The sequence below is a fragment of the Equus caballus genome, chromosome 12 (genome assembly GCF_041296265.1).
Source record: "Equus caballus isolate H_3958 breed thoroughbred chromosome 12, TB-T2T, whole genome shotgun sequence".
Taxonomy (NCBI): domain Eukaryota; kingdom Metazoa; phylum Chordata; class Mammalia; order Perissodactyla; family Equidae; genus Equus; species Equus caballus.
This window is the reverse complement of record NC_091695.1, coordinates 37,309,888-37,329,913: the sequence shown is the minus strand read 5'-3', so window position 1 is coordinate 37,329,913 and position 20,026 is coordinate 37,309,888. Positions and strand designations below refer to the sequence as shown.

The 20,026-nt window shown below is 39.1% G+C and overlaps 1 protein-coding gene across 3 annotated transcripts in view; it reads right to left on the bottom strand.

Annotated features, from left to right (window-relative positions):
- Window positions 1-8,344: 8,344 nt before the first annotated feature.
- Window positions 8,345-20,026, bottom strand: part of MS4A1 (membrane spanning 4-domains A1) — a 13,798-nt gene continuing 2,116 nt past the window's right edge. The window contains exons 2-7 of one of the 3 annotated variants that reach the window (XM_005598201.4): window positions 15,345-15,519; window positions 14,792-14,911; window positions 14,003-14,059; window positions 12,183-12,419; window positions 11,316-11,378; window positions 8,345-10,206 (exon numbers count right to left, since the gene is read on the bottom strand). In XM_005598201.4, the coding sequence (XP_005598258.2) occupies window positions 9,940-10,206; window positions 11,316-11,378; window positions 12,183-12,419; window positions 14,003-14,059; window positions 14,792-14,911; window positions 15,345-15,503 (903 nt within the window). In that variant the 5' untranslated portion in view covers window positions 15,504-15,519 and the 3' untranslated portion in view covers window positions 8,345-9,939. 3 annotated transcript variants of the gene reach the window in all.

Here is a 20,026-nt window from a genome sequence, read left to right as displayed (position 1 = left end):
AACACACCTCAGCTTTGCGTTATTAATGAAAAGTTCTTTTTGTGGGTGCTGTCTGTAATAAAGTGTTCATGTTTTTCAGACAAGAAAAGCAAAAGAGCTCCTGTAGAAAATGATTTTTGCCGAGTGTTAGAAGGTAGACTATTTCAGAGAAGAGCCATCATTTTAATGTAAAGAACGTACAGCTAAACAAGGAACCCACCTCTTGGAAAAGTTCTATTCCAGATGCCTGCCGTCCATCTAAGAGCGAATTTCCAAATCTAAACTACTTTATGCACCATTATTTTATGTAACACTAAGAAAGGGAAATACTGCCACTCAACCTATGACACCATGAGATTTCAAAGATGTTATAACGTGAAAAAAAAGTGAATTATAGAATTGATACAGATGGTGTAACTTTAGATGGAAGACAGGAATTTTCCTCTTTAGTCTTAAGAGAGACAGTAGGAGAAAGGATGAGGAATTTGTGGTTAGGCTGAAGTTTGAGTCCCGGCTCCCCTCTTACTCGCTGTGTGACCTTGGGAAGTGACATTTCTTTAAACTCCATTTCTTCATCTATAAAATGGATTCACACTCACCTCAACTGGGTTGAGATGAGGAATAACTAATTTACTGGATATAGTGTTTCTGCCCTAATGCCTGCCACATGGTGTCTATTTAACAAAAGGGAGTTTCTCTTCCCCTTATTTAAACCAGTATATTTCTTGTATTAAATTAAATCAATTTCCTCTTGTTTCAGTCCTTTGATCTGTAGGCATGGTTCTACACTGAGAGACGCCTTGTAAAGAAGAGTCTTAGTTGGAGCAGAGCACTGCTCTTTCTTACCATCACTGTCTTCTTCCTCTTTGTCGTTGTTCCTGCCCTGCTGGTTGAAATGTAGACTTCAGTGACTCGTCACCTGGACTGCTTTCCATTTAGACGTAAGCAGGATGGGGTCATTTGCCTCTGGGTTTCTCATCCAGTCCTTGGTTTTACCTTCTTTTGTAAGAAGATTACCCTTTTTTCTTCCATCTTACCCTCTGATTGCCCGTAAAATCTCTTGTCTGTCCTCTTATTCTCTACTTGTTTGAATATCCATATATGATCATGGAAAGGGCCATTCTCATTTCTCCTATTGTGAAAAGTAGCTTGGCTCAGCAAGGTTATTCCCCCTATTCAGTGCCTTTCTCTTAGATAATACTATAAAATGTTGTTAAATATTGCCTCTTCATTTTCTTGGGTAACATTCTAATCATATCCTCTTTAACGCATTGTATCTTCTCTGTCACCAACTCTTCTCTTCTTATTAAGTTATCTCTTCAAAGGGATTCACTTTATTTCATTTCTTCAGGAATTATATCATTCACCTTCTTTAAAGGTGTCCCCTCAAAAAAAAAAAAGAATAAAAATAAAGAAAGAAAAGAAGGAAGGAAAGAAGAAAAAGAGAGAGAGGGAGGGAGGAATGGAGACAACTTTATTTCACACTGAGTTTTGTGGTTTGGTATGTCTTACATTTCCACTATGTTTTGAATATTTTATATCATTAATTTAGTAAAAGCATAAACAAAGGTAAATTGCACTTTAGTGGACAGAAGACCGGAATAGAAAATAAAAAGAAGAAATTCAATTAATATGTTACAATGCTATTCCATTTCATTAGCAATAAGAAATTTTCTGCTTAAATGAATAAAAGGGTATGAAAAAGAGAGTGATAATTTATTAAAATTATTCTAAATTTAGTGAACAAGGTACATCTATTTTGTGGGGGAACTATACCTTTTTAACTATAAACTATGTAGAAAAAATTGTCACACATAAAAACAACTAAAATATTGAAATCTCTTTGATTCAATATTTCAGTGACTTCTAATGTAACTCCTTTAATAAAGGAATAAAAGAATAAAACTCCCTGCTCATGTTTTAATAGATAAATGAAAAAGACAGATAGGTAGATAGCTAGGTAGATATATAGTCATTGTCAACTTTACGGTTCACCAACAGGGTAAATGGGTAAAATAATTTTGACATTTCTAGTGGTGGACCATTATACAACCATAAAAATGAAAATATGGAAAGATAAAAATATATACATGAAACGCAATAAATGTTAGATAGAGAAAAGAATATGCCTATTGACTAATATAAAAACAAGTAACCATAAGAAGTGATTTTCAACCATCATCATTCAATAAATCTTGGTTGGGGACCTGCTGTGGGCCACACGCTTTTAGGTGCCAGAGTTTTAGTGGTAAACACAATAGACAGGTCCCGGCTCTCAGGAACTTCTGTTCTACGAAGGAGAAACAAACAAATGATAGAAACATCAGATTGTGACAAGTGAGTGCCAGGCAGAGAATTAAGATGAAGTGTAAAGGAGTGTCTAGAGGACAAGGTGAAATTGGATGGTCGGAAAAGGCCTGTTTGATGAAGTTTTATGTTGTTGTTTTCCCTGTTATTTCTTCAAAAGTTTTGAAATATTTTCTTTACTAGTTACCCAAATTACTTTATCTTAATAATTTGGATCTATAGAAGAAATTTACAATAGTGGTCCTCAAACTGATCCACATTGGAATCACATGAGAGTTTTGAAAAATCCTGATGCCAAAGCTGAGTCCAGATCAATTGTTAGACTCTCCGGGCTGGCACTCAGGCATCAGGAGTCTTAAAAAACTCCCAGGGTGATTTCAACGTCCAGCTATAGCTGAAAATCAGTGGTTTAAAAAATGTCAGACATCTAGCTTCTTTTAATGCTAAAATGCCTGCATGAAACTCAGTTCAGCTTAAATCTACTCCTTTTTTACCCTCCATTCAATGATACCCTTTTAAAAATGTCTTTCTCAGAGCTTTCCTAATAATACAATTTTCAAGAGGGCTCAGGAAAGAGAAAGTGTTTAAAAGAATCTCTTGCCATGCTACATTGACAAACAAAAGGTCTGTAAATCATACATCCTGGACACAGCTCAGCTTGTTATTTTGACAAGCACCTAATTCCAGTGAACACATTTATGTGTCTGCTTCATTTAATAAGTTTGAATAGAGTTCTCTACCATCTTGTGACTTGGATTCTTCCTGTCATAAACTTAGATTCATTGCAGCTGTTTCCTGCAAAATGCAAAAGCATAACAAGTTTCATTTCCTATACAGATAAAAGCACAGAGAGTTGTGGGAAGATCTCTGGCCAGCTCTTTTACTGAAGAAGCTGATGGAAAATGGTGCCAGAGTAATTTACACAATGAGAGCTTTTTCATGCTTAGGACCAGCAACTTCTCTCTTCCTTGAGTTCACCTGGTTTGTGGAGTAATATTGCTCTTGTCATTGATGCTGCAGCCCACAAATTTGTTCCTACTGTATTGGTTGTTGTAATAGAAAATATTTATTTGAAGATCAAGAAGATTGTGAAAGCTGCTCACAATTGTAAGATGTTAGAATGTCGGTAAATTGGAAGTGATACAACTGAACTCTAGCACTTAAGTGAACAGAAGGTCCGAACTTCACAACGTCTACTTGACCACTTACGGGTGTCAGCAGATTAATGCATCTGAATGATATAAACTCCACAGAGGCAGGAATTTTTGTCTATTTTGTTCACTGCTTGTATCCTCATCAGTTCCAATGGTACCATGCACATGGTAGGTGCTCAATAACTATTTGAATTTGTTAAATGAATTTAGCCTTGTTCTAATCTGTGCCTGCAGGTTTTAGACCACCCACCATTCTGGGTAATTCCTTCCTCAGTTTGTCACTCAAACCACTGGATCATCTTTCTCCGTCCTTTTAATGACCAGACATCCCCAAAGTAGAGGCTGCTCTCATGGTTTAAATGTTTTCGTGTTGTATCCATTTTTCAGTGAATTGCAGTCTGTCTTCTCTCCTTAGTACTTTTCTAAAATGCTTTCTCCTAATGCTGCCTGGGACCTCCTAACCACTGAATGCAGTGGCCTCTACTCACTCTACGTTCTTTAGGATTTCTCAGCAACACCGCTCTGCTGTCTCCTTGCCCTTTGAGACACTGTCCTTCCTTAGCTTCCGAGACAGAACACTCTGTTCAGTCCCTCTCCTACTCTCTTCGACACCTGCAATTTCATCTTCACTAGTTTGACTTTCTCTGACAGCTAAATGTGGGCATTCCTTGCAAAGTGCTACCCTCCCCTGGGAATTCATAGCTTACTAGTTTTAGGTGAACACTTCATGCAATTCCATTTCCAATTCCATTCTCTCCTCTGATTTTCAAACTTGCATTTCCAGGTATTTGCAATACGTATCACAATGAATCTTCAATCTACAGTGTAAAATTATAGAACTGGTCCAATCTGAGCTCATAATCCAATCCCCATGTTTCTCCTTTCTCAGCTTCCATGTCTCACCATTAGCATCATCACCATCTGATGCCCTTCCTGCCTTCCTGTTATCCAAACTCAAAGCTGAGAGACGTCTTTGATTTCTTCCTCCTTTTCTTTATATCTAATAAAGCCCTTCACCTCCATTAAGTCCTGTCTACCCCCAAATATCCCTAAAATATACCCCTTTTCTCTAGTGTTTAATTTAGTTCTAGTTTCTTGTTTACTCCTGCTGTCTCACTTATTTTCTAAACTATTAATTGTAATTTCTTACTTCTCTATTCAAACACCTCCAGTGATTCCCTAATGCTTATGGATTAAAGTCCAGGGGCCGTGGGCATTTAAGACCCTGCATAGTGTGGTCCCAGCCTTTACCTACTGCCTTAAGTCTAATTACATCCTGATTTAACTGTTGCCCATCTAGGTTGTTCTGTTATTGCCCCTGAACACAACTGGAAGGTTTCTGCATCCATCCTGTATAGATATTGCTCCCTCTGCCTTGAATATTCTTTTCTTTTTCTCTTACTATACAATTTCTACCTATCCTTAAGATTTAATTCAAATCCCTCCTATTCCATGAGATTTTCTTGTGATACTGTAGCTTTCATTGAGCTCACTCCTATCCTGTAATGTTATTGAGCAATTATTTTGTGCTGGTCACTAGGGCATTTTACTGTTCTTTAGTCCTTCCTGGCTGTCTTATACCACTGGTTATCTCTTTTTAGATTATTTTTATTGGAATATAATTCACACACCATAAAATGTATTCTATATTCTCAAAGTGGTGCTACTGTGGATCACCACTATATAATTCCAGAATATTTTCATCACCCCCAAACGAAACCTGAATTAATTAGCCATCACTCTCCATTCTCTCCCCCTCACCCTCCCAGCCTCTGGAGACCGTGAATCTACTTTCTTTATGGATTTGCCTTCCATAGGCATTTCTTATCAATGGAATCATACAATATATGGCTTCTTGTTTCTGGTTTCTTGTACTTAACATGATATTTTCAAGGTTCATCCATACTGTGGCAGGTACTAGTACATCATTCCTTTTGATGGCTGAATAATGTTTCATTATATGGATATGCCATATTTTATTTATCTCTTCATCAGTTTATAGACACTTGGGTTGTTTCTACTTTTTGGCTATTGTAAGTAATGCTCCTATGAACATTTGTATGCAGTTTTCTGTGTGATCATACATTTTTAATTCTCTTGGGCATATACCTATTAGTAGGCTACTGGGTTTTATAGTAACTTTACATTTAGCTTTTTGAGGAACTGCCAAATAATTTTTTCAAGCAGCTACACCATTTTATATTGCCACTAGCAATGTATGAGGGTTTCAATTTCCCCAAATCCTCATCAACACTCGTTACTTTCTTTTTGATTCTAGCCATCCCCGTGGGTATGATGTAGTATCTCATTGTGGTTTTGATTTGCATCTCCCTAGTGACTAATGACGTTGAGCATCTTTTCATGTGCTTATCGACAATTGGTATATTTTCCCTGGAGAAACATGTATTCAAATCCTTTGCCAATTTTTAGAATTGGGTTATTTGTCTTTGTATTGTTGAATGTAAACTTTGTTTATACATTCTGTCTACTAGACCCTTATCCAACATGTGATTTGCAATATTTTCTCTCCTTCTGTGGGTTGTGTCTTCACTTTCTTTATAGTACCCTTGGAGGACAAAAGTTTTTAATTTTGATGATGTCCAATTTATTTTTTTCTTTGCTTGCTTGTGGTTTTGGTGCCACTGCTAAGAAACTGTTGTATAATCCAAGGTTACACAGTTTACACTTACACTTTGTTCTAAGAATTTTATAGTTTTAGCTCTTACATTTAGGCTTCTGATCCATTTTGAGTTAATTTTTGTATATAGTGAGAAGTAATTGTCCAATTTTGTGCTTTTGTGTGTGGCTATCCAGTTTTCTCACCACAGTTTATTGAAAAGATTATTCTTTCCCATTGAATTTTCTTGGACCCCTACTGGTTATCTTTTAATACATCTGTTTTTTGTCATCTCCAATTAGGCACTAAGATTTTTGAGGACAGGGGGCTTCTCTTATCTTTAGGTAAATCCCTGTGTACTTAACAGCCTTACCCATGGTAGGTCCCTGATGGATACTTTACTGTCTCTCTCTACAACCAGATAGCAAGCTCTAAGAGGAGGGGACTCTCTTAGTTTTGCTCACCAGTAGGGGATCAATGAATACTTTTGGATGAACGAATTAATGATTTCCCAGTGATTAGTTTGTGTCTTACTTTAGGATTTTGGTTTTCTCTTGCAGCAGAAAGCTTACTAGGTGAGACTAACTTACTTACAGCAAGTCACCAAGGGAAGACGTGAGTGAGGGGCAAATGTGACTCCATAGGATAACCCTAAATTAGCTTTGATTTTGCTGCCATACAGTTCCACTGTATTCATTTTATATTGCTTGGTCCTCTTTAGCTCAGAATACACAACCAGGTTTTGAATTAAAGGAAACCCCTTTAAGGATTGCAGACTCAATTTAGGAAAATTTCTGATTTGAACCCTCTCCATCAGTGTTTTAGTTTGTGTACCAAGGATTTAAATAAATCAGATCCATAAATAAACCCATGCTAAATCAATCTGCAGCTGCTATTTCTGTGTATTCGATCTTTGACTATTCTGTTGTCAAAGTATGATAAAAATTAATTTCTTGGTTCTTAATAGGTGCCATTACTTTCTACTGACAGACTTAGATAAAGCTTGAAGTGTGAAGCCACATTTTAAATAAGGAGAAGAGGAAATATGTGTCTTGCTCATGGTTTCAGGAGCTTCAAAAGTGATTTGAAAACAAACAAAAAAAATTTGGAAATACCCTAAGTACCCAATTATAGAGAAATGGCGAATTATTCTATACTGATTCAGTGAAGTGCTAAGTTGCAGCTAAAAATAATACTTATGAAAATTGTATATCAATAAGGAAAAATATTTATGGTATAGTGTTAAGTATAAAAAGCAGATTATATTATGCAGTGATTGCAACTGGGTACAATTATGCAAATTACTGTGAACTAGGCCGATCAAGCATCCTGGTTTGTCACTGGCTCTCTGGGTTTTAGCACTGAACGTCCCCCATCTTGGGAAATCCCTCATTCCTGGGCAAACTGGGGGGGGGGGGGGGTCAGTCACCCTACCATGAACAGACTGCCAAAGGGGTAGTTGGGGAGGAAGGTGTAGCCAGGATTATCATGCTTCTTTAACAGTAGACGTTAGCAGCGTCACATGTTGGAAGGAGTTATGTGAGGTCAGTAAAAATGAATTATTTGAGATCATATAAGTGAATAAAAGAAAATAAAATTCTTAAGAAAACCATGGGTTTGGAGAGGGCTCCTCATATGTATTTCAAAAGTGGAGAAAATAAGATAGAAATAAGATCTTGTCTTTTTTTTTTTTTTTTTTTTGAGGAAGATCAGCCCTGTGCTAACATCCACCACCAATCCTCCTCTTTTTGCTGGGGAAGACTGGCACTGAGCTAACATCTGTGCCCATCTTCCTCTACTTTATATGTGGGATGGCTGCCACAGCATGGCTTGACAAGCAGTGCATAGGTCTACACCCAGGATCCAAACTGGCTAAGCCGGGGCCGCTGAGGTGGAACTTGTGAACTTAACTGCTGTGCCACCCGGCTGGCCCCAGGATCTTGTCTTTTTAAAAAATTTTCTCATTAAAATTTTTTATTGAGTCTACTATTGCCACACTTCTTCCCTTTCCTCTAGTTCAAGGCAGGAGAGCCTGCTACATATTTGAGTCACTTTCTGGAGTGCTGAGAGGGAGAGATACATTATTAATGACCTATTCTACAAAAATGTTCCTTGGGAATGTGTGTCTGTAAGAATATACTGACATGAATCTTCGAGGTCCTACGTTTCACAGTTCAAACCCAGATTGGAGTTATGTGAATATGCGCTTAGGGCTATAGGAACCTCCCTTGGTCTGACATTACATGAGGAAAGAAGACTAAGAAAACACCATGTTGGAAACCAGCCGTTGCAGACAAGAACGCAAATATAGTTTTATTCATTTAAAGCTAATTTTGAGGACTTTACATAGACAGAGAAATGTCCTACCTCCTTTTTTCTAATCTCAGGAAATATCTTCCATTGGTAGTCCCTAACAAAGTAGAATTATCACAGGCAGTAGAAAGTACATTGTCTGTACACCTGCTAGAATCTGGTAGCACTCAACATGTAGAAAAGGCTCAAATGTAATTATTAGATTAAAGTGGCATCTTTGTAGGTTAACATTCTTTCCATGTAGGTACTAGTATCTCTGCCATGAACAGGAATCGAGGCGTAGAGTAGCTGTTGCCTGAGATTTGATGTTGTAACTAATTATTTTCAAGCATGGTCTTCTTTCTAAGAATGTCTATAGCATTCAGTGTTTGCATTATATAGCCTAATAGCTAATTATATATTAATGATGTAAGTAGTTTTCCAAATGTTGTGAATGTCTAACCTGATTTCTGACTCTTTTGTGTCTCTCTCAACACCTGTTTTGTGCTGATCAGAGAGTAGAGGCTCGGTAAAACCTGTTGACTTGGCTCTAGTAGCTTACACAGGCATTGGACAAGCAATATGGTTATTTCGAACATTACTGATTTTCAAACAGTGAGAAGATCTGAGTCTGAAACAAGGCTCTCAAAATTACTAGCTGTGACCATTGAAAAATTCGTTTTATTTATTTACAATTTACTTAACCTCTTTGAATCATTTGTAAAATAGAGATAGGGATTTTTTTTCCTGATCATGGAAGATCGAAGGCAATTATTTGATAAAATACTTTGTGAACTGAAAAATATTCTATAAATACAAGTCTTGATTATTATTTGAGATCTGGGGACTCATTGCGGCATTTTGCTTTCATTCTTTCTTCTCTTGCCTAAAGGTTCAAAGTAGGTAGACGACGCAACCAAGAGCCTAGAGCAGGAGTTGGGGAAAGTTAAGACAGATAAAGACATCTCCATGGATAAGCTGTGCTGTTTGTAAAATGAAAGGGTTGAGTGTTGGCCACTCAGAGCTTCCCTGATGGGGTGTGGAGGCTCTAAGAATGTGCCACAGTGTCAGGCCCATGGAAAGATAGATGGAATAGGTTCGTTATTACACCCATTATTATTACTTTTTACTTTCCTGAAGATAATGGTGCAAAAGGGACTCCACCAAAAATTAAGATGTGGAAGGCATTAAAGATAGTTTAGGGATGGCATGAAGCAGTCATTTATCTTTTTCATCAGTACAGAGTCTCCCTGTTGCCGAGGGAAGAAATGAAAAAACTACTACTATTACTATTCCTACAAAGCCTTCTCTAAGGAAAAGGCTCGTGAGAAATCACATTCTGTGGCATTTATTCTGCCTTTTTCAATGTAAAAAAGGTGCCCCAAACAACAAACATGAGGACACAGTCTGCTAAAGTGGCTATAATTGTCTGAACGAGAGAGAGGGAGCTGGCCACTCCACGCAAAGACCAGAGAGAGATGTGGAGGATACAAGCAGAGTGCCTCAAGAAGTGGGCTTAAATGTATCTCTCAGAAGCTATAAACACTAATGCTTAATAAAAGAAAGGAAAGAGAAAACAGAAAAGCTAGTTTAAGGGATGCTATCATTTTCTATTGGTGAGGATTCCTCCTCTTGAGGAGGTTCTGGAAAGTTTGTTTCTGCTGCTGTTGCTGCTTCTTCTTCTTCTTCTTTTTCTTCTTCTTCTTCTTCTTCTTCTTCTTCTTCTTCTTGGACTGGAATAATTTCGATGTCTTCTTCATTCTTTGGTTGGGATGATACTTCAGTCAGCTCAACCACTTCTTCTTTTATTTCAATTGTCTGTTCCTTTTTTTCTTCAGCTGACAAGAGAACTACATTCTAGAACACAAAATTAAACAAGCTTTTCTCAAACTTTACCATTGGCACATTTCTCAACAATCCCTATGAATATTTGTCAAATATCTCCTAGTTTTTATGCTACTCATGTTATTTCCCATATGCCTCCAGATACCAGGATTTATTTCCCATGTGCACAAATTCTTTTCAAATCACTTACCAGAACTCATCTTCAAAGCCAGCAGATACTTGCCAATTTGCCTAGAATCATCATGCAGTATTTGGGAAAGAACACTGCAGTAATAGAGGAATTTAGATTCTAGTTTTGATTTGTCTTTATTGGAAATAATTGGGAAAGTAATTTTCTCTCTAATACTGTTTTCCTCATTGGCAAAACAAAGGACTTAGTGCTGGTTTCTAAATCTAACATTCTATGGTTCTGAAGCAGTTGATAATAGATATATTCCTGAGATATTCATATCTCCCAATTGTGGAGCCTCTGTGAACCTATTGCTTTGGAGGAGGGATTAGATGAAAAGGTGAGATGGGGGTGGAACACTGAGAAACGAAGTGGAAGACCTGGTGGCTTTAATCAGCCTTCAACCTTCAGCCATCCTGCTTTCACACATTAAGAATGGAATCATGAAGTCAAGTTGGATGCCTGAAGTCAAGCAGAACTCGAGGTGAGTAAGAGGATGCACATATTATAAAACTGTGTCCTCTATTTAGCCTTTAGACTTGTTTCAAATTTCAAGACATTTTTCCTCATTACTGGTATTTTACCTTTCCAGAAATATGCCAAGACTGTTTTTTTTAAAGATTTTTTTTTTCCTTTTTCTCCCCAAAGCCCCCTAGTACATAGTTGTGTATTCTTCGTTGTGGGTCCTTCTAGTTGTGGCATGTGGGACGCTGCCTCAGCGTGGTTTGATGAGCAGTGCCATGTCCGCGCCCAGGATTCGAACCAACGAAACACTGGGCCGCCTGCAGCGGAGCGCGCGAACTTAACCACTCGGCCACGGGGCCAGCCCCCCAAGACTGTTTTTCATGAAGCTCCCAGTCTCAGAGTCTTATCAGATTACATTCTCCATAAGCGATCTTTTGTAGATGTGATTTTTCTAGAGGGAGGTGTGGACAGAGTGGCTACTACTTACAGCTTTGGGCCTGGAGCACAGTTTTTTCCATTCGTTCTCAACAGTGCCAGCTGCCACAAGTTTCTGGAAGAAGGCAAAGATCAGCATCACTGCAAAAATGCTCTGAAGAACAACAGAAAAATGAGGGTGAAAATGTAATAATGGCTCAAAGAATGTGGTTGATGTTCAGTAAATGACTGTTGGCTAAAATTAAATGATTAAAAGATCAATTCTTCCAGTGAGTAATGACTAACTAAGAATTACTAGTATCTCTATAACCCGAACACTTAGCACAACTCCTGGCACACAACAGTAGTTAATGCTTGCTGCTGATGGAAAGTAAGGAAATAGTAATTAGTTGAAGAATCAATTCTATGTAGAAAAAAGTATGTTGCATCCACCTTTAGGTGGTATGCTATCACAACCAAGAAAACCTCTCCACATTTGGGAGATGCGTTTTTTTCCTTCAAATTCTACACTAAAAGCTCCTTGAGGCAAAAGATTTTCATAACAACTTAGGTATTTCTTCACTGTTCATCTTAACAATAAAAAATATTAATACCATCAATAGTAATCATAATAATTAATAATATTTAATAATAACTAATGTTCAAGCACACACTTATGTATCACTTTCTATGTACTGGACACCATTCTAAGTGTTTTGCATTTATTAATTCATTTATCCCTCAAAACAGCCTTATGACAGAAGTACCGTTACCTTCTCCATTTTAAAGTTAAAGAAATTGAGGCAGAGTGAGGTTAAAATTCTCGCCCAAAGCCATATAGGCAACAAGTAGCAGATGCAGACAGTCTAGATCCAGAGTTGATGATCATAATAAAAATGCCATACCTCCTCCCTGAAAAGAAACCCGACTTTCCACTTACCAAGAACACAGACCGTATGCTCTTACAATATTGAATAGACAGAGTGTTTCTCTCAGCAGGGTTTGCCGATTCACAGTTGTATATGTTAACATATGGCTCAGAAGGTTTATCATCTTTCAGACCTTCCCATTTAAAAAAATGGGAAATTGTAATATTAAATATGTCCATGATCAAAAAAATTATTCCAGAAATGGCACCAAAGAGACTCAATGAGTTCATTATCATTTTCCCTTTGACCTGAAACGGAGACATAAAGATTTATTAATTGGGTTTGATTTCCATTTGGAGAATATAAGCTAGGAAGGGATTTCAGACCCCATTTGCCTTACTCACAAAAGTCCTATACCTAAACATGCTAAAGTTCTTCTCTCAGTTATTTTTATTCTCTTTGTTACCATGCAATGTAAACCTGCATCTCCCAGTCCTGTTCCTTTCTCAGGCTTCCCCATCTCATTTTATACCACCACTATCCAATCAGTTGATCAAGAACAAATTCTAGGAGTGATCCCTCACTCTATATCTTGTATCCTTGCACTTCCTTTCACTGCCACTGCCAGCATCCTAGTAGGTGTTCAATAAATATTTGTTGAGTAAATGAAGATAAATGGTATTCAGATTATATCCGTCTGCATGGGAAGTTAGAGAGGAGAAAGAAGGGAGGTTTTCGATCACAATGAGGCAGGATGGCATTATGGGTATAGGAAGGGAAAGAGCAGATAGAACCATCTAGGTCTGTACCATCAAGCAGAAACAGCAGCAAAAACAAAACAACACCTACTCCCTATTGACATAGGTTACAATTAGCCCCAGGGAACCATCTTTCAAAATGCAATTAGAGCTGATGTCTCTGGGTAGCATAGGTAAGATGATGTCAGTGTGAATGTTCTACCTTGCAGGGATGATAAAAGATTGAAACAGGAAAAATATATGTGACGAGTACCATAATGGTATGAGATTCTTGACAATTATTTTAAGACACACATATTTTTATCCCTGGCTTTATGACCTATAGATGGCAAGTCAGTAGGAATGGCTGTATTTGGAGAATAAAACAACTTAATCTTCATGAACAGTGTTTTCCCCCAAAACTGAGTTTGTCAGACCACCCCTAGAAAGGAGCCATCTCAATCCACTCAGGTCCTCACTGATTTTGGAAGTGTCTCAAATTAGTAAGAGCTTAGTAAGTATAAAAAAGTTAGGGGGAAACTTGCTGGTAAGCCCTTGATCCATAGAGAATTGGCAGCTCTTTCTGAGTATGAATGTCTCCCTAGGGGTTATATGAACAAGCCCACTCTAGCTCTGTATAGCCTCTGAAGCCCACTTTCATGTGCACTACTCTATTTCATCCTCTTGGACATTTCATATGGTAGCAAGGGCCGTTATCTCCATTTATAGGTGGAACTCAGAGGTACATAGAGGTAAACTGACTCACTCAAGGTTACAGCTCAAGGTCAACGAGGACTTGAGTCAATCACAGCATTGATTGGACAGTTTTCCTAAATAGTGGTCTGAGAGAAATGACACAGTTTTCAAAGAGATCTATCAGTCTCACATGACCTTTAATATTCATAAGACCAGAAGCCTGCTTTTCATTGATCTGCCTTTAATGCTGTTTCCGTGGACATTTTTTCAGGTAGATCTCATTTCCAAGTTTTTTATGAATAAAAACACAACAGTATTGTAGAGGATCTTTTGCTTTTTAGGGTTGAGAGAGAACTCAATGCTACTGTGATTCCAAAGGTCTTTAAGGGTCCCTGTTTTCAACTGAAAAAATAGATATTTCTCTGATGTTTGGGAAAGAAGAACATACGATTACTTGCCAAGCTCTTCCTGGGGCTTTTCTCCGCTGCTGCCAGGAGTGATCCAGAAATGATATACTGTAAAAAGAGAGGTGATGGGTGAGGAAGGGTGTGGGAGAGATGGGAGAAGCAGCAGAGAAGGAGAGAAGCAGAGAGGGAGATCGCTTTTTAACATTGAGAACTGGTTGTAAAAAAGCCATCCACAATCCATCTCTCCTTGTTCTGAAAATTTCAATCCTGGACTTATCTTTGTCTTAGCAACTATGAAAGTATAATGGCGATGTAAACATCACTGCCCCATACCAGACCCGGATGGGGTCATAAGCTTGGAAACATGGACATGAAACGGCCATCAGGAGTGCTGCTCTGCTGATAAGCAAGAGGATGTTTATTTGGGATGGGACTGATTTCACCACGTGTGATAGTAACTAAACAGAATTGTAGGGAAGATGGACCAGGTGGGAGCAAGCGGGACGTTTCTTTTCCCTCTTGTTTTCTAAAATGCCATGCTGTACAGTCCAAATGTCTTGTGCCCCTCTACCCTTGCCCAAATTGACTTTGGAGAGATCCTGCTTTGAACAGTGTTCCTTCCCTGTGTAGATCCATGTACGGCATCTTTCTCTGAATTCACAGGAAGCATGACCACCCACTCTCAACCATGAGATTCATGCTCAATTTAGTCAACCACTTTCCATGACATTACTTTAACCTGATAACTTATTTCCTACCCACATAGGTTCCTCAACACAGAAATAAGCTGGTATATTTCTGTGGAGCTTTTTAGTGTTTTTAGGCTTATTTTTTACTCACCATAATGCCTCCCCAGAGAGGGTACCACAAAGTTACAGAGATGGGTGCATAGACGTTCTTGTGGATCATCAGAAGGCCACCTAGGGCAATGTGGAAGAGCCCATTCATAATCTGGACAGCCTGGGGAGAGAAGAGGGCACTGATGGATGAACTGGAATCATCATCAAGTCAGAAAGCCAAGATAGGACCCTGGCCCCTGACCTGGGACTGTGTAAAATACCCAAAGGAAGTGGTGGAGGTGCCAAGACCTTTGCCTTGTTCGGATCCATTTCCCCACCACCTGGGGCATTTCCTAGGCAGATATGCCTGGGATGCTGGCAATGAACTAAGATGAGAAACCCCTAAATATGCAAACCTCAAAATGAAAAGGAGGCAGAAGATCACCGTGATAACTTCTCTGATACATCCTTGATTTGGCCCACTGTGTCAGACATAAAGGATACCTCAGGTTGGATCAAATACTTTCAGGTTGGATTGAATTTTGTGACATACAGCAGCTGCTTCCATAGGCCAGAAAACCCCTGGGATATGAAATGGAGGGCAACTGACTTACCCCCAAGGCCTTAGATTCCCTCATGAAGAAGCTTTGTGTGGGGCCCACCACTGAAGGCATCCTCCTGGACATTCCTTTTTGAATAGGATGTGTGGCAATAGGGCCTTTCCTAGTCTCTGCTGGGAAAGCCCCACTCATTGAATTTCTGGGTGTTGTCATTTCACTCTCAAAACTCCTAAAAATAAAACAAATAATAAAATGAGGAGAGAGAGGACAGGATTTTTGGCATTCTTGTATCTTGTGCCATGCATCTGAATACTTTTCTCTGTATTCTCTCCATGGGTGTCATTGAGAGTACACATGGCCTCCTCCTAGTGGCTTTGGCTCTAAGGCCAGGCCCACTGCCATGTTCTGAGACAGGATCCAGAGGGGCCATCTCAGGCGAGAACATATGGGCCCAGGGGTCCCTGCGAGTATTCTTGGCAGCCGTGTTTGGGGAATGCTTCATCTTTGTAGAGAACACCATGCTCATGTATCCGCATGTGCTGCTTGTCTCTCATCCCTGGATGCTTTTCTTGTGCTTTAATACTGGAAAATATATTTTGTATTGACTTGTCCTTGTCCCATTGCTTATCTGCTTTTGTCCATTGTGATGGGCGAGAGGCCTCATGACAGATTATTATGAGGACCGTCCTCAGAATCAGGAAAGGCTAATTCTAGTCCTTCTTCTACCTCTAACTCCGTGACCTTGAGTAAATCCCTTCAAGGAGGCTCTCTAAGGTTGTGTAGAAGACCACGGCCTCCTGAGTCAAACTGCCCACTTTTGTATCATGATTCTTGTATTCTCTGTGAAACTTTGGGCAAGTTCTTTAAATTCTCTGGGCCTCAAGTTCTTCATTTGTAAAATGGGAATAGTAATATTTCTTGTCTCATAGGGTTGTTATAAGACTTAAATGGGGTGATGGTTTGTGCCTGGCTGGTGTCTTTTCATTCAGGTGTAGCTCAAATGTCAGCTCCTCAGAGAAGCCTTCACTGAACCCTCAACTCACAGTGCATCCTCCAAATTACTCTCTCCCGCAACACCCCATTTATTTGCCTCGTGGCACTTATCACTGTGGGAAATCACCTTGATTATTTGCCTGCTGGTTTATTGTCTCTCTCCCCACTAGAATGTAAATTCCATCAAAGCAGAGACCTTCTTCTCTCTTGTTCAGTATCTAAAATCATGCCTGAATTTAGTAGTTTAATAAATATTATTGAAGAAATAAATGTATGTAAAGTACCCATATCTGAATAATTATTACCTGTTTTGTTGCTACTCTTTTTTTTTACTCATAGTTCTTTTTTCTTTTTCTTTATTGAGGTCACATTGGTTTATAACATTTCATAAATTTCAGGTGTACATCCTTATATTTTGACCTCTGTATAGACCACATCATGTTCACCACTAAGTGTCTAATTGCCATCCCTCACCGTACAAATGTGCCCCTTAACCCCTTTCACTCTCCCCCTACTTCCCTTCTGGTAACCACCAGTCTGTTCTCTGTATTCATGTGTTTGTTGTTGTTGTTTTGTCTTCTACATATGAGTGAAATCATACATTGTCTTTCTACATCTGACTTATTTTGCTTAGCATAATACCCTCAAGGTCCATGCATGTTGTCACAAATGACAAGTTTCATCTTTTTTATGGCTGAGTAGTATTCCATTGTATATATAGATACCACATCTTCTTTAGCTATTCATCCGTCAGTGGGCACTTAGGTTGGTTCCAGGTCTTGTCTATTGTGAATAATGCTGCAGTGAACATAGGGGTGCATACATCTTGTTGAATTATTGTTTTCCTGTTCCCTGGATAAACACCCAGAGGTGGAATAGTTGGATCATATGGTAGTTTTAGTTTCAACTTTTTTTGAGGAATCACCATACTGTTTGTTGCTATTCTCATTCTTAGTATTATTACCTTTATGAACATTAGTTTCTGTCTTTTCCCATCTGAAAAATGAGAACAATACCCCTTTCACAGACATGCTATGTGAGAAATAAGTTAACAAATGAAAGCAACTAGTACCTAGGAAGAAAGTAGTAAATGCTGTTTATTCTTAGAATTCATGGTTTATTAATTTCTGCAGTTAGTGATTATTACCAAGCTCCTTTCCAGCTCTAACATTTAAAGACTGTCAACGTTCTTCATCTCGTGCTTCCTTTTGGTATTCATGTGTTTATGTCAGTTACTTCCATGAATTCTATTGGGTCTTTCCTGGGCCCTGGAAATCTCTCTGTAGGGACACATCTTTGATCTTGTCTTTATTGACTGTAAGTCATTCATGTAAGGGGCCTTGGAGACCGGGACTGTCTGTCCAGCTCACTTATCTTAGTGAAGTCACGCAGAGCTGGGCACCTGCAGGGATGCTGTAAGACAGGTGCCTGGGAGTCTCCTTGGTCTCACATTTGTACTCACTTCATAGTTACAAAGAGATTTCACATCTGGCATCTCATTGGAGCCTCACAGAATAGACAAGAGATGAATCATTGGCCCTATTTTGTAGAAAAGGTAACAAGGGCACAGAAAAGTTAGGTAACTTATTCAAAGTTACACAACTTTTAGAGATTTAAGCTGAGGATTTGGGCCTATATAATGAGGTAATCTATGGTACTAGGCTGCTTTGTCCCGTGCGGGGACTAGGAATTCAGCCTTTTACTTACGAAGCTCTCCCTTCTCCTTCAAATAGAGGTGCTATTTGGATGACTGTAAATCAGTTGCAAATGGAGTATCTGTCGGGGCCACAGGCTGAAATGAAGCGGGGAGCTTTGACTGGGTGCTTCCCATTTGATTTTGCCCGAGCTCTAGATTATCAGATGTCGTGTGGTCTTGGGGATCTGCCTTGCACCACAAACTGCCCCACAAGACCACCAACAAAAGGGAATATATTAATACAGCCCACTAAGGAGTTTACAGATGGATTCTGGTCACCAGGCAGAAGTTTTAGAGCTAGTCAGAACCTCAGAAACCATTCTCTTCATCTGACGGATGAAACTGCAGCCCAGGGAAGGGACATGCTTGTTAAAGCCCTCACAGTTAGTGACAGAGCCAAACTAGAAGGTAGTCGCTAGCCTGGTGCTCTTTCTGCTGCACCCCAGGCTAGACCAGATGGTGACAGGTGTTTACTGAGTACCTACTGTGGGCCGGGATATTGCGTACCTAGTTCCAACTCTTCCAACACCTTCCTTAAGTAGGCATTTGGTCATTTGTGCAGACGTAGAAATGGAGGTTCAGGGAGGTTAATTAATTTCCCCATTGTAAGTATGGAGTGAGCTGGGAGTCACCACACTGCTCTCCAGAGGGGTGGTTTTAGTAGAACACTCACTAAAGAGCAAAGGTCTTCAGTAAGCCAGCCAGAAGGAGATGATTGGACTACCCTTGTTTTAATTTCTCCTTCTTCATCAACTGCTTAAGGCTATATCTGTATTGTTGGTGAGATAAACCTTTTACATAAGCAAGTTCTACTCAGGCTGTGTCTGCAATGGCTGATGGCAGTAATGACCATATTTTACTCCTCTGGTAAAATGTCGTCTCACTTCGGAAACGACATTTCTACAAAGCCTTCAACAAATATTACTGTAAACACGAACACACCTGTTTCTATTCTCTACTTTCAATTTTTTATGGGAGTAATCTCTCTAAAATATTTATTTCAATGCCAGGGCATTGTAGACAGACTGGGCAATGAAAAATTTCATTCTATGGGAATATATAAAACTAGACCACATACTCCTAAGGATATTGTAGATTCCTGCATCTTTACTTATCATTAAAAAAAAATGTTCACAATGACTTAAGCATTGCCCAACAAACAATTATGCTCAAAGACTTTTTGGTACCTTAGTAGGCATACTGACCACATTGGGCAAAATGTGATAGTAATAGGATTTTATTTCCACTAAACTATATTAAAATCAGGACTCACTTTATCAGGCACTGCCCCATTTTATTACAGCAACTTCTGCAAATCTTTTTTTGATTTTTAAAATGTACTACGGTTTCTGTGTCCATCCACTGAAGAAGAGCTCACAGCTTTATGGGTTTTGGGTTGAGTAATGGCTTTTAGGTCCAATAATTCCATCTTTTACTGAGAAGTTCAAAGCTACCTAGCTTTTATTTCCTCACATTCCTCCTTTGCCCTCAAAATGGGTTTTCATTTTTATCCTTTCTGGCCCCCTGCACACTTATCTCTGAGGAGGAGTGTTCTTACTTCCTTTCCCTCTGCTTGTATTCTTCAACCCATCTCCTTCCTCTAAGATGTCAGTCCTTCAAAGAAATTGGTTCTCACCTCTCTATTCGTGGTGGTATGGAGCAGAAAGAGCTAGTCCCAGCTCTGTTACTGGCCGTTTTTGTGATTTATCTATTCAAAGTATTGTTTTGATAACATGAAATAATTTGCAGTTCATAAAGAACTAAATACTCAAAGAACAATAGTTATTACTGGACTTTTTTTTTTTTTTTTTTTGAGGAAGAGTAGCCCTTAGCTAACATCTGCTGCCAATCTTCCTCTTTTTGCTGAGGAAGCCTGGCCCTGAGCTAACATCTGTGCCCATCTTCCTCTACTTTATATGTGGGGCGCCTGCCACAGCATGGCTTGACAAGCAGTGCATAGGTCCGCACCGGAGATCTGAACCCGCAAACCCCAGGTTACCTAAGTGGAACGTGCAAACATAACCCTCGCACCACCAGGCCGGCCCCT